Source organism: Branchiostoma belcheri, unplaced genomic scaffold (genome assembly GCF_001625305.1).
Source record: "Branchiostoma belcheri isolate BF01 breed outbred unplaced genomic scaffold, Haploidv18h27 scaffold627, whole genome shotgun sequence".
NCBI classification, from domain to species: domain Eukaryota; kingdom Metazoa; phylum Chordata; class Leptocardii; order Amphioxiformes; family Branchiostomatidae; genus Branchiostoma; species Branchiostoma belcheri.
The window spans coordinates 7,214-21,635 of NW_017804273.1; the positions used below are offsets into that span (position 1 = coordinate 7,214).

The 14,422-nt window shown below is 41.7% G+C and overlaps 2 protein-coding genes across 2 annotated transcripts in view; both read right to left on the reverse strand.

The window, feature by feature from the left end:
- Window positions 1-3,809, reverse strand: part of LOC109483175 (sulfotransferase 1A1-like) — an 8,079-nt gene extending 4,270 nt beyond the window's left edge. The window contains 2 exon segments of the mRNA XM_019786160.1: window positions 2,815-2,883; window positions 2,886-3,809. Coding sequence (XP_019641719.1) covers window positions 2,815-2,883; window positions 2,886-2,952 — 136 coding nt within the window. The 5' untranslated portion in view covers window positions 2,953-3,809.
- Window positions 3,810-4,254: 445 nt separating this feature from the next.
- Window positions 4,255-11,735, reverse strand: LOC109483176 (3-oxoacyl-[acyl-carrier-protein] reductase FabG-like). Its single transcript, XM_019786161.1, has 9 exons — window positions 11,551-11,735; window positions 9,787-9,926; window positions 9,575-9,667; window positions 7,103-7,241; window positions 6,913-6,953; window positions 6,339-6,408; window positions 6,082-6,118; window positions 5,823-5,886; window positions 4,255-5,413 (listed from the first exon to the last, which is right to left on the reverse strand). The coding sequence occupies exons 1-9, from the start codon at window positions 11,585-11,587 to the stop codon at window positions 5,255-5,257; spliced, it is 780 nt and encodes a 259-aa protein (XP_019641720.1). The 5' UTR covers window positions 11,588-11,735; the 3' UTR covers window positions 4,255-5,254.
- Window positions 11,736-14,422: the final 2,687 nt, after the last annotated feature.

The window sequence follows — 14,422 nt, forward strand, 5'->3', positions numbered from 1 at the left end:
CAATTGAAAATGTACATCGCAGTGATACAGTGAAAAGGTAATTCTAGTGTATCATACTTTAGCAAGACGTATTGGAAGTAGACTCACACATTTGAGGATGTACAACAATTTTCTTTATTCTTGTCTTTTGCAAAAATATGTTTTTTATGAAGTGATGATAAAGTCTTTGATTGAAATCTAGCTATGCTATATACTACATACACATGTACATTGGGATTGTCACTATTGGCATGTAGATATTTTAGGAAAAGATAACCAGAATTGATGCTCATTAGGAGCTAGTTCACGTCATTTTTAAGTGAGGAAATTAGATTCTTAATTATCAAATCTGAAATACAAAGATTTCTTATGTAATGTCAGGAGCAATTGATTTCAATTGTGCATGTTTTTTTATATTGGCAGCTTGTCAATGGCCATACTACATGTAATATATTACCCATGGCGAGAATGTTAATCCCCAAGAATGCAATATCAGGCAACACTTGCCCATATAATGGAAAGAACAGTAATAACAACTAGTTTTTTTATGTTAAAATAATAAGTAGTAACGTTAACAACTAGTTTTTGAATGTTAAAAAGCAAAACAGCGGATGTTAAAAAGAAAATAAAAAAAGACATATGTCGAGACTTGAATAATAAGTTTTTGAGTGTTAAAAGCAAAACAGCGTCTGTTAAAAAGAAAATTAAAAAAAAAAGTTCCGCAGCGGGGATCGAACTCACTGCATGTAGACACCGCTATTGCCAATACAGCCTCCTTACCAATTGAGCCATTAGAGTAACCATGAAAGCTGGGCTTTAAAAGGAGTATTTATAAAACGAGTTGACATTCCTGAGGAAGAACAATTAACGTGAAATTATTGAAATGTTTAATTTTGTCAAACATAGAGCTGTGGTGACATTTTATCTTATAGTAGCCCAATTTTTAGCGCTTCATGTACATACGGGACCCCAAGCGCAGACAGCGCAGACACAATGACCCGACTCGGACAACAGAAAGATGACGTAATTAGGACCAACGAACGTACGTACGTACCTACCTAGGAGCATGTAGGAAAGCGAACACAAGTTTTTGAGTGTTAAAAGCAAAACAGCGTCTGTTGAAAAGAAAATTAAAAATAAAGTTCCGCAGCGGGGATGGAACTCACTGCGTGTAGACACCGGCATTGCCAATACAGCCTCCTTACCAATTGAGCCATTAGAGTAACCATGAAAGCTAGGCTTTAAAAGGAGTATTTATAAAACGAGTTGACATTCCTGAGGAAGAACAATTAACGTGAAATTATTGAAATGTTTAATTTTGTCAAACATAGAGCTGTGGTGACATTTTATCTTATAGTAGCCCAATTTTTAGCGCTTCATGTACATACGGGACCCCAAGCGCAGACAGCGCAGACACAATGACCCGACTCGGACAACAGAAAGATGACGTAATTAGGACCAACGAACGTACGTACGTACCTACCTAGGAGCATGTAGGAAAGCGAACACAATTTCGTTTGCCCGCCGTAGGGCGGGCAAACGAAAAAAAGTAGAGGACATCTGTAGTGTCCAAGCAGAGGTTGGTGAGTGGACGCAAGACGAAGACATTGTTGTACTGGAAGGGTCTGCTGCGTCGAAGTTGAGTGGAGTGGACGGATGTGGAGCGACTGTACGTGTGTAATGATAGAGACGGATGGAAGAAGCGAGAGCGTATGGATCACCTGGACAAATAGGAGAGACAAAGAGGCAACAAGTACATGTATGAATGGAGTAGAGATGAAAGAGAGTTGGAGAGGAATGTGAGGGGAGAGATTGGTCTGGTATGTAGGTATGAAGGGTGTGGTAAGCGGTGCACGTCCAAGGGAGGGCCCGTGCTTCACCAAAGAAGAATGCACCGAGCCGCCCCGGAGAGTGTGACATTCTCATGCAGCAAATGTGGTACGAATCTGTAGACGAAAGTGGCGAAAATGAGTCATGAGAAGAGTTCTGCGGGAGAGGAGGTGAAGGATAACAGAAGCTTTAAGACAATGTGGTGTGTGGGGGGTCTGGATTTCGAGAAGGAACCATGCAAGACATGTGGGGGTGAAAGAGGTGGAGCGTGTGCGGTTCCTGAGAATAGCGAAAGAGAGCCGGCAAGGGGAAGGCCGTGAGTTGTCATACTCCAATATGGCGAGGCACCAGTAGTCTCCACCAGACTTCTTTTACGGGCTGAATAAATCGTAGAAATCGGCCTAAAAAGGGTATTAATTGGCCAGAGAAGGTAGCCGAGCTGGGCGGGCAAATGGAGCTTCTCTTGCCGGCTACTTTCCCTGGCCAATGAATACTCTTTTAGGCCGATTTCTACGATTTATTCAGCCCGCAAATGAAGTCTGGTGGAGACTAAGGCACCAGAGGATCTGCCGCCGGGTGTGGGACCCTGGAGGTGGGTCTTGCCCCTAATGGGGGTCGACAGACAAGAATGGAAATGGCAGAGGTTGGTGGGAAACATTGTGAGTGACCTTTCTAATAATATGCCCCATTTTGTCTCTTCCCTCAACAACTTTGGCTTGGAGAGAAGATATTCGTATGATGTGGAGAGATGCATATAACAGGTCACTTGGTGTGATATATTCACCTGGGAATGTGGTATGTTACCCCAAAGGGCGGTTATAAATTATACCGACAATAAAGCTATAGATATACTGAAGTTGGTGTGTTGCGCCGATGGATAGACGGTTATTCCGGCTGTGGGGACACAGAGGTGTCAGATTTGCCAATTCAAGCATGCAAAAAAAGGGCGAAGATGCAAGAACAGGAAAACAAAAGCTTAAGAAGGCAAAATGTTAAGATTCTCACCCGATTTAGGGTAGGCTGAGATGAAGACGTCATCGTCCCTTACTTCAAATGATTCCACCAGTTCCATAGTTTTAGGTTGGACGAATTGTCGAACCGAACTCCCTTGAAGTAAAAGGTCGAAGCACGATCTTGACTCATGGTGTTGTCGCGTTCACTGTTGCACTGCGTAGAAGAGACGTGGACCCAGAGAAAAGAACTCTGCAACAAACCTGGGAAAGTTTACAGATATGGCATACTATGCGGCAGAGACTATCGTACTATCCCACCGCTGCCACCAGTGTAGATCAACTTAACAGATCCAACAAGGAGGCAGGACGCGAAATAGTGTGGGAAGTTGTGTCTATTCTAGAACAAAGGCTGTGGTAGTTCAATGCTGACCCCGGATTGGCTCATACCATTTCAACCCGGGGGCGTACTACTTGTGCTACTTATACTCTCATTAAGCAACAATTTTACGCCTCTCGGGTTCAGTTATTCTAGTCCCAGTAAAATGCCACTAGCTGGTGATTCAAACAGGCTATGGGGGTTGTGATGGGGAGAGACTAATACTATACCGATGGAAATTTTGTGTGCCCCCCTCCCCCAACTATATACACTACATCCCGGGTTTGAGGCCTTTCAGTCTAGTCTTAGGTTTGACACCTTGAAGAGGTGATAGTCACCTGTTTTATCAATCCTTCAAAAGATGTGGCATACCTTGATGAATATTATGAACAGATCAACTACATAGAATTCTTGAATTGGACGATCCCTCCTGCTAAACCAGGATTGGGCCCTATCTACAAACATACGGAGAAAGGTACTTACCTTGTCGACTCAGCTCAGCGCAAGGGTTTTATATTTTCTTCCAGATATTCTGGCTCGTGGAATGTTTACAATATCCTTTACATGAAATATACGATCCAAGTTGTAGTAGAAAGGTACAGACGCTATACGCGAGTGTTTTGTTCACTGACAGGTTCTTGATGCAGACTGGGGCACCTAATGCACGAGTGAACTTTGTCCTCTGTACTTTTTATGACCCCAGTTGTCATGATCTTAGCCAGGCCAGTGAACCGATACCTTTAACAGTTTTGTACTTTAAGTACAGGTTGTCCATGACTGGAGTCATAGGTTTGATGGGGTCATGGGTGTGGTGGGATCTTTAACAGGATCAAAGTGTGACTCTATTCAAACACGAGACTAGCTGTGTCATCCTTATATACTACTACTTGCACTAAACTTGTACTATACTATATACATAGTCTTTTGAAAAGTAAAGTAGTTTCTATAACTGTTGTAGTTTCCATACGTTCACTACAATTTGTGGATCGTTAGAAATTAAGATTTACAGTACTCATTTTGCTAGTTTCAATGAACAGCAGCTTGACCACTTGAAGGAATGACGGATAAAAACAACAAACAACAACAAAAGTTTGGATAGGCTATATGATAATAACGTTAATGCCACGCCTTTACCTCTGTGTATATGGCGAGATAATCCCAGGTCGGGTACGCTAACTTGGTGGTTTATAGGGTGTTTAAAACACGTGACCAGGGATTATCTTAACCTATACACCGAGGATAAGGCAAGGCATTAACCCTTTATTATAAGTCATATCTTATAAGGTTAAAGTTTTGTGGTTGAAACAAGGTATGTAATAGAGACAGAAAATGGATTCAAGGTTTAAAGAATGAACCAGAAACTTGTTACCAAGTACATGTCTGAATACAGTATCAGAAAACTTTTGAAAAGTTGCATGAATGTATACTTGCGGATATTGCTATCTTTTCAGAACTAGCTTCCAAGCAAATCAGGGTCAACTCTGTCAAGTTAATTTGTTATTTCTTCAATATGTACATCATTTGACTATGTTGAAGCAGCCGTGCTATTGTTAACCTTGTGTTCTATACTCGCCCCTTCAGGTGAAAAAATAATCGTCTGTAGACTATTTTGAGGAATTTGTTAATCATTGGAATCCCTTTAGACTAAATACTAGTAATATCAAGAGACAGAGTAAAAAAAATAGTTTGTTTTATAATAATCATGGTTGGTAAAGCGTCCTTCAGTTTCAGTTTCAGTTTATTGAGATTATAGTTTATAGTTTATAGATTGTACTAGTGGCGAATATATTTTTCATCCCAATTGCAAAGCTGCTAGACCCGGATCTGTACTCGCGGTCACAACCCACCGTACTCACACGTGCCTCTTACGTACGGTACGTACGGAGCACGCGCGTCGCCTGTACTCGCACGTACGGGTGGTGAATCCGCAGACCGCACGTAGGAAAAGTTTGACATGCACTTTAAGTACTACGGCGTGTCTGCGTGCTCCCAAATCCGTAGTATTCCGTACGGAGGCGGTACTCACCACGCACGACTGCCCTATGTTTGCCCACGTTTTTGCACGTAAGACAGCACGCAGAAGCACGTACGGTACATGGCGGGTTGTGACCAAGGCTTAACGCGGACACATGGCGTGCCTTCCCCCGTCCACGGGGACCTGGGCGCCGGTTATGAAAGAAGCGTCCGACGAGGACAGGAAGGCAATGGTCTTCGCAACTTCTGAAACTTCTCCGACCCTCCCCAGGGCGTGTGTAGTCTTGGAATGTTCCAGAAACTAGTGAAAGGGTAGAAGCAAGATCGTAATACTAGTACATCATTTTATGTAATCAGATACATTGGATTTGAAGCGGTTGAAGAGATTGATCGATCAATTGTATATGTATGCAACTTAATGGTTTTAATTATATGATGATAGTTGTTATATTAAAATATTTTAGTAATGGTAATATTAGTTTTATACTTAGCCGATAATTTGCTCGTTCAATGATTTTAGCTATACATGTAATTAGTACCTTGTCTGACATGTGACCTCAACGTGTATGTAATTTGTAGTCATATGTGTATATTTGTGTGTAATGTGTAATGAGCCCTGGAAGATTAGCCCTAACGGGCTAAAGGGTATCGTAATAAACCGAAACTAAACTATACTTTGATTTTTAAGGAATCGCCACTCTGAGTTATACCTTGGCAACTTCTTCTTCAGTCCGTCCTGCGCGTCTGAAAATCTCTGTCGGAATAATACCAGGACTGTGGATTGAGATTAAAAATTTTTACCAATAATAAAGGCAATCATGACAGATGACAAATTCCTCAAAATAGTCTACAGACGATTATTTCTTTTACTTGAAGGAGCGAGTATAGAACAGAAGGATAACTAAATAGCACGGCTACTTCAACATAGTCAAAAGATGTATATATTGAAGAAATAACAAATTAACTTACTTGACAGAGTTGACCCTGATTTGCTTGGAAGCTAGTTCTGAAAAGATAGCAATATACGCAAGTATACATTCATGCAACTTTTTTATGATACTGTATTCAGAAATATACTTGGTAACAAGTTTTTAGGTTCATTTTTTAAACCTTAAATCCATTTTCTGTTTCAACCACAAAACTTTACCCTTGTAAAATATGATACAATATAATATAATATATACCACTTTATAAAAGAAATGAATATTGAGTATTCATTCACTAACCAAGTGCAACACATCTTGTGAACTGGTCCAGTGCTGACTTGCTCATGCAGTATGCAAGATTCCCTGCAAACTTAAAGCGGAATAAACCAGTTCATGTGTTGAACTGTGCTTGTGCAGTGTGATGCATTGTGGGTAAAATGTCAATGTTGAAGGTCCCTGATACATAGTTTTGGACATGCCTTAAAATCGTGCATGTTCTACATGTATACACTACTGACTAAAACTGACCGGAGTTTGTTCAAATGCAAGTTTAGCCTTGACACATGTACAAAGCCAGAAGAGCTTCTCACGACTACTTCCCATCCATTAGTAACGCTGGCTGGTCAGGAGAATGCTTGAACCCATCATATTCTAGCATAAGTTTGCTATTGTTTGCACCTTTCAAAAACATGACTTTTGTATTATTGAAATGTCTAAATAACCGATGCAGACAAGTTTTAAAGGCTTGTAGTACATGTGCGACTGAGACATCCTTATCCGACTAACTCCCGACAACAAACGACCTTTTTGCAGACTTGTTACAATTGTCATGACAAGGTAAATGTGAGTGGCTAAGGCTTCTTGAAACACTTACCGCTCTTATCCCACGCACACTGGACACGTTCACAATGGCCCCTTTGTTTAACAAAAAACAGAAGATGATGCATTAGAGGTAGGATAAGTACAGGCCGGTGTCATGTACAAGTTGCATTACGGCAACTGAGACAAACAATTATGACTACTTTAGACTGAAAGCCCATAACATTCTTAACGAAACTTGGTACCTTTAGTTTTGGTCAGATGTGGCACACACAACTGGGTCAAGGCCACCACACTGCGAACGTTAACGTTCATCAGTTTGTCATACTCCGCCATGTCTGTTGTCTCGATAGTAGCCCGCTGGCCTATCCCTGCATTGTTTACCTGAGTGTACGGTTGTTGACACGTAGATTATTGGATTTGGACACAAATAAACCTTCTCTCAAGCGGGACGGGGGGCGGTACCAACTTCCGACGAACTTTGACCCAGTGCTGACGTTACAGCAGTCAAGTCGGTCGAAATTAAAATTCCGGTGAGTAAATTTCTTTTAGTTGAAGAACAATTTAATTCTCATTGTATTGGATTTGGAATTGCCTTTGCTGGAAAACATCAGCTCTATTTGTGTACCTGTAATATGTATTTGATATTACAGGTACACAAATAGAGCTTGTGTTTTTCAACGTTTAATGTAAAGCTCTGACCAGTCATATTTTCAGGGCAAACATTTCAGTTGTCTGTTATGATAAAAGTGCATCATATTACCTGTATTATATTCAATTTGTGATTAAGGTCAGACAATAAATTGACAACAAGGCAATATTTTGAGCAATATTGAAAAAGAATTTTAAAAAACAATAATTATATTCCCGTAAACTAATTTCATCAGGTTGGAAGATAATTAGGGTATAGAATTTTCTTCATGCACAACCAGTAAGGTTCTCAACTGCTTACGTTTCGATGTCCATCAGACACCTTCCTCAGAGCTTCTGACAGGAGTTCTGCAACTCGCCGCTATTTATCGCCAAAGTAGGTGGCGCTTTTGCAGCGAGAATGCAATCCCAAACGTGGCTGAGCTGAGTGGGATGTTAGCGGATGAGAAAACATATGAAAAACTACGTACGGACCCAACACAGAAATACAAATGAAGATCCGGACAAACCTAGAGGTTGAGGACATCATAGAACTTTTATCCTTTATTGTCACGACCACTTTTTTTCAGTTTCCGGGGGGATATTTACCAGCAGAAGTTTGGGACAGCTATGGGAAGCCCGGTGTCCCCAGTGTTGGCCAACCTGTTTATGGAATGGCTAGAACAGGAAGCCATAGCCACAGCGCCCATTTCCTGTAGACCCAAGCTTTGGAAAAGATATGTGGACGACGTGATGGAGATAGTGAAGAAGGGTGCCCATCATGATCTCACAGACCATCTTAACAACATAGATCCCACAGGAAGTATTCAGTTCACACATGAGATGGAGAAAGACAACACATTGCCGTTCCTGGATACTCTCCTGGTACGAAAGGGGGATGGCACAGTAAAGCTTCTAGTGTACAGGAAAAGTACACATACAGACCAGTATCTCAACTTCAACTCCCACCATCCACTGCACCAAAACCTTGGAGTCATCCGCACCCTAATGGACAGATGTAACTCGGTGGTGACAGAGGAGGAGGACAAGGAAAGAGAGACACAACACATCAGAAGAGCCCTCATCCGTTGTGGTTACCCACAATGGACCTTTCGGAAAGTGGAACAGAAAGAGAAGAGGCCAAAGCAGACAGAGAAGAACAAGAAGGAAGGGGAGAAAACTAAGGCCATGGTGATTATCCCATATGTAAAAGGAGTCACCGAACCATTAGAAAGGGTATTAAGGAAACACCGGGTAACCACAGCAGTTAAACCAAAAACAACATTGAGGAACTTGCTTTTCCACCCCAAGGACAAGATTGGGGACCACGTGAAAACGGATTGTGTATATAAAATTCCATGCAAAAGCTGTGATGAAGTGTATATTGGAGAAACTGGAAGGACCTTTGGCAAAAGACTGGAAGAACACAGAAAAGAGGCAGACAACATCGAAGCCATAAGATACACACGGTCCCAGAAACAACAAGCACAAAAAGAAGAGAAGAAATCGGCAGTCACAGACCATGTTGCCAGAAACAATTGTGTGATAGACTGGGAGGGAGCCAGGGTCATAGATAGGGAGGACAACAGGAGAATCCGTTGGATTAAAGAAGCAGTCTGGATAAGAAAATCAACCCCAGTGATGAACCGGGACGAGGGGGGATACAAACTCAGCCACGTTTGGGATTGCATTCTCGCCGCAAAAGCGCCACCTACTTTGGCGTTAGATAGCGGCGAGTTGCAGAACTCCAGTCAGAAGCTCTGAGGTAGGTGTCTGATAGACATCGAAACGTAAGCAGGTGAGAACCTTACTGGTTGTGTATGAAGAAAATTCTATACCCTAAATAATTATATTTCAATACATGTATAGACAAATCGTATATCCCTACCTATCCCCACTCATGTCTGTCAATATGAGACGTAATTAAAATGAATATAAACACATGGAAAATGAGGCATAAAGATGCAGATATTTGATGGACATGCAGCAAATCCTTGATTGCTCGAACTGCTAATTAAAATCGCAATGCTCTTATTGGATGAGCTGCCAATTGTTCTGTTCAAAGACAACATTAGCTAGTTTAATACCAGCACATCAATTCTGCCAAACGTCTGGACAGTTTGTTCCACCAGGTTTTTCTGCACTTGTTCTTCGCATATGTCTCCTGTCACAAGTAGGATCTGATTGAGGAAAGAAAATGTTTTAATCCCAATTTTAGGAAAGGTTCAGAGTAAAGCAGAATGTGTTTTTAAAAAACGACCAGGGTTGATTTTATGTAAACAAACAAACAAAGAAGCACCTTGTCCTGCTGAGTCCCTGCCTCCACACAGGCCTTTGCTGTGGCCTGCAGGTTTTCCTGGTTTCTCCCAGTCAGAGCCAGGTGCGCTCCCAGCTGAGCAAATTCCACAGCTGTCCCCTTCCCGATACCTGAGCTAGCACCTGATAAGTACAAGCATCACAACTCAAACATTAGGTGTTGCAGTTTACATTTACTGTTGTGCCTCGCCCAAAAGTTGTAGATTATTTACAAAAGACACTCACCATTATGGACTACTCACCCTTTTTGACAAAAGGCGTTAGAAGTAGTAAATTTATATACTGATCAAATTGTATCAGTTGGCGCACTGCCAAATACAACATGCATGACTAGCTATGCTTGTTTCCTACAGTCAGCCATGTGAATGTGTACTGCAAGGGATACTGGGATGACTACCCGTCTACCCCTTTGTTCAAACATAGTTCTACAGCCACAGGTGCGGCCATGCCGCCGCCATGAATGGTAGCCGCTACAGACCTCCTGAAAATCCAGTCCTATAGCGGGCCCACCCAGTAACAATACATAATGCAACAAGTAAATAGTTGGCTGTTTCTTCTGGCACATCACGTTTTTCATAAAATCTGGCGGGATCCTGTTGAGCGTATGTACTTGAATGAAGCAAGTTGAAAACTAGAAAGGCCAATACTTGCTTAGGAGCAAATACAGCGATGGCTTCACCACATTTTACGACATGGTAGGGAAAGAATGAGAAACACAAGGGAAAACAATGATTTACATTGATATAACTATAATATGAAGTCACATTCAACTAAAACAACAGTTGGATAGCTATTCCCTACATTATTGGTTAGGATTTTTAATTGCATAATGCAAACTGTTGATTTTCAAAATAAAAAAAACGTTCATGCCCCGCATTCCAATGCTGGAGCAGGAAAGCTTGAAATACCTACCAAAACACTTGAATACAGACATACTGTCAGTATGAAAATGCTGTGTGCAGGTGTTAATCAAGTTAAATCCCAACAGCCAATCAGCAAGAAATGCTCTGTGCAGGTGGAAATGCTCTGTGCAAGTGTTAATCAAGTTAAATCCCAACAGCCAATCAGCAAGAAGAATAGAGGAAAGCTGCATGCCTATTGGTTGATGCCCTGCATTCCATTGTGATGACTCATGCCCAAACGTGGTACACAGCACAGTAATACATTTGCTATAACACAGCCAAAAAGCTCAAATAAAACCATTCTAAAAGCCTGTATCACAAAAATTTAAAAAACGCCTGGGGGTATTTGCCCACTGTACCTCCATACCAAATTTCAGGTCCTTAGGCCCCAAAATGTAGAAGCTGAATCCATTTAAAAAATGGCAGGAGGAGAAGAAGAAGAAGAAGAAGAAACATCAGAAAAAGCAATATGGTTTCACCACACCACTTCGTGTGGTGAAGCCATAATTAACTCCAAAGACATATATGTCACGGGCCACATCACCTCCTATCCTGGGTACCAGACTGTTTTTCTTTATTAAAACATTTAGGAGCAAAGTGGACTGTTGCCACATAAAGATGGACTCTCAGCAATTTTCTAACCGACTCGAGAGGTAAATTAGACCCCCAGGTTCTAACTCTAGGCTCGGGGCTTGTGGCTTACCCCAGCCGAAGGGACTATCAAGCCGGGGTCTGGCATCCTGGCTAGCCACCTCCCCGTTTCCGGGTCGAACAGTCGCCCCCTAACAGCCGACCGACCACTGCACTGACTGGATTGCGGATTTTGAAATCTTCTGTTTACTTACCTGTGATTATGGCTACCTTCCCTCTCAAGTCAGGCATGTTTGGCTGAAGTTTTTGACCCCGTCAAGATCCAAGAAGGCTAAAACAAATTCGCGTTGTCTCTTTTTTCTCTCGCTGCTAGACCGAGTTCAATACAGCGAGTTGAGTAACCAATTGCAAGACAGGACGGCATCAGACCGCTAAGAAACCTTTGTAACAAACATTGCGAATAGGAACCGAGACGTTTTCAAAAATATCCTAGATGTATTTTATTTGTGACTATTTGTAACTATTTGAAGGAATTCGAAGTGGTTGTATCTTCGCGAGGATAATGCCTGGGCGACAACAAAGTTTTAGTCGTTGTCAGCTTGTTTACGTTTACTTGCGTTAGCTCACCTGACGGTCATCACCTGAAGTTCATTGACCTCCTGTAACGTTCACGGTTGCCTGCCACTATATGTTATCTAAGCAGATGTTGGGGTGTAATATGATTACGTTTTCTGACAACAGGCTTCTCTTGAAGATTACACGCTACAGACAGGGGTTGCGGAGTGAAGTCGGAGTGCCTGTGTTTGAGAAAAGGAACACATCAAGAACACGTTAAAGAATCCATTATGATGACCTCAAACCTACCAGGTCGTTCTACAACTCAGCCTTGGCCTTAAAATATGATTATACTAGAATGTGCTAACTCACTACAGTGTTGTAAACTTTCCAAAACAAGAATGATCAGGAGGAAAGGAACCATATGTTTTCAGAAAGAAAGATACATAAATACATAAAAAGGACTAGGCATGGTGATATTTGGCCGCGCTCAAGTAAGTGTTACAAACACGGCCCTTGCTATGGTTAGGAAATTGCCCGCTGCCCGACGTGACTCAACTGTGTAAACACACACACACACACACGCACACAGACACACAGACACACACACACACACACACACACACACAACACACACACACACACACACACACACACACACACACACACACACACACAGACACACACACACACACACACACACACACATACACAAACTACTCTGTATAACATTCTTACCTAATTTGTTTCAATTCACAAAAATCCTTTACAGATGATGCCAGCCAAGAATAAGACTTCTTTGCTGTGGACTTATGAAGAACAAATTAAATTTCGCTTCCTTTGCCATGTTTCAACTTAAATTTTTTCTATACAATCAAAAATTCATATTTTTCGTGATCGAGCATTTTCTGTCTACCTTTAATCAAGCATTGCCACATATCATGGAAGTTCATCTGTGTTTGTAGCAAGCATAGTGACCGCGGCTGGAATAAAATTTAGCATCGTTCTATGATTACTACAAAGTAACACAGATGAACTTCCATGCTGTGCGGCAATGCTTGATTAAAGGTAGACAGAAAATGCTATATCACGTAAAATATGAAATTTTGATACAACTGTGTGAAAAAAATTAAACCTGAAACATAGCAAAGCAAGCAAAATTTTGTTGTCATAAGTCCACAGCTAATAAATGTTATGCTTGGCTGGCATCAACTGCAAATGATTTATGTGAATTGAAAGAAATTAGGTAAGAATACAATACAGAGTAGTTTGTGTGCATGTGTGTATGTGTGTGTGCGTGTGTATGTATGTGCTTGTGTGTATGTGTGTTTGCGTGTGTACGTGTGTATGTGAACTTTCATGATAGGTGGCAATGCTTGATTAAAAGTAGACAGAAAATGCTCAATCACAAAAAAATATTACATTTTGATACAACTGTATAAACAAAATTAAAGTTAAAGGATGGCATAGCAAGCAAAATTTAATTTGTTCTTCATAAGTCCACAGCAAAAAAATGTTATCCTTGGCTGGCATCATCTGCAAAGGATTTATGGGAATTGAAACAAACTAGGTAAGAATATTATACAGAGTAGTTGTCTGCATGTGTGTCTATATGTGAGTATGCGCGTGTGTGTCTATGTGTGTGTCTGTGTGTATGTGTGTGCATATGTGTGTTTGTATGTGTGTCTGCGCGTGTGCCTGTGTGTACGTGTGTGTGTGTATGTGTGTACGTGTGTTTGTGTGTGTGTGTGTGTGTGTGTGCGTGTGTGTGTGTACGTGTGTGTGTGTGCATGTGTGTACGTGTGTGTGTGTGTGTGTGTGTGTGTGTGTGTGTGTGTCTGTGTGTCTGCGTGCGTGTGTGTGTGTGTGTGTTTACACAGTTGAGTCACGTCCTGCAGCGGGCAATTTCCTAACCATAGCAAGAGCCGTGTTTGTAACACTTACTTGAGCGCGGCCAAATATCACCATGCCTAGTCCTTTCTATGTGTTTATGTATCTGGCTTTCCGAAAACATACGGTTTCTTTCCTCCTGATCCTTCTTGTTTTCGAAAGTTTACAACACTATAATGAGTTAGCACATTCTAGTATCATATTTTAAGGCTAAGGCTGGGTTGTTAAAGAGACTGGTAGGTTTGAGCAAGGACGTTCAACACAACGTCCTCGGTTTGAGGTCATTATAATTACCTCCGGGTAGGGATGTATCCCGTGCGCGGAGGTTTTGTGAGGGAAGATGCCTTTTACGTTCGCAGCCGTTTCTAGCGTTTGGGTGGACGGATATGTCTGGGACTTGGTATACGTTTTGCTATTGGGCTGTAGATGGTGCACGTTGTTTTTGTTTTTAGTATGTGTGTTTTAGTGCGTGAAAATGATGCGTTTTGACAGCGTATGGACACCCCTTGTGTGTGAAAGTGGTTTTGTCTTTTGGTTTTCGGCGTGTATAAAGTGTCGTAGGTTGCGTCCACATCTGGTGAGAGGGGGTTTCAGGTATCGAGTGTGAAAATGGTCGCGCGGGTCGCAGCCAGCCAACTTCCGGGTGGGCCAATGGGTCAGGGGTCAACGCCCTCTGGCGCA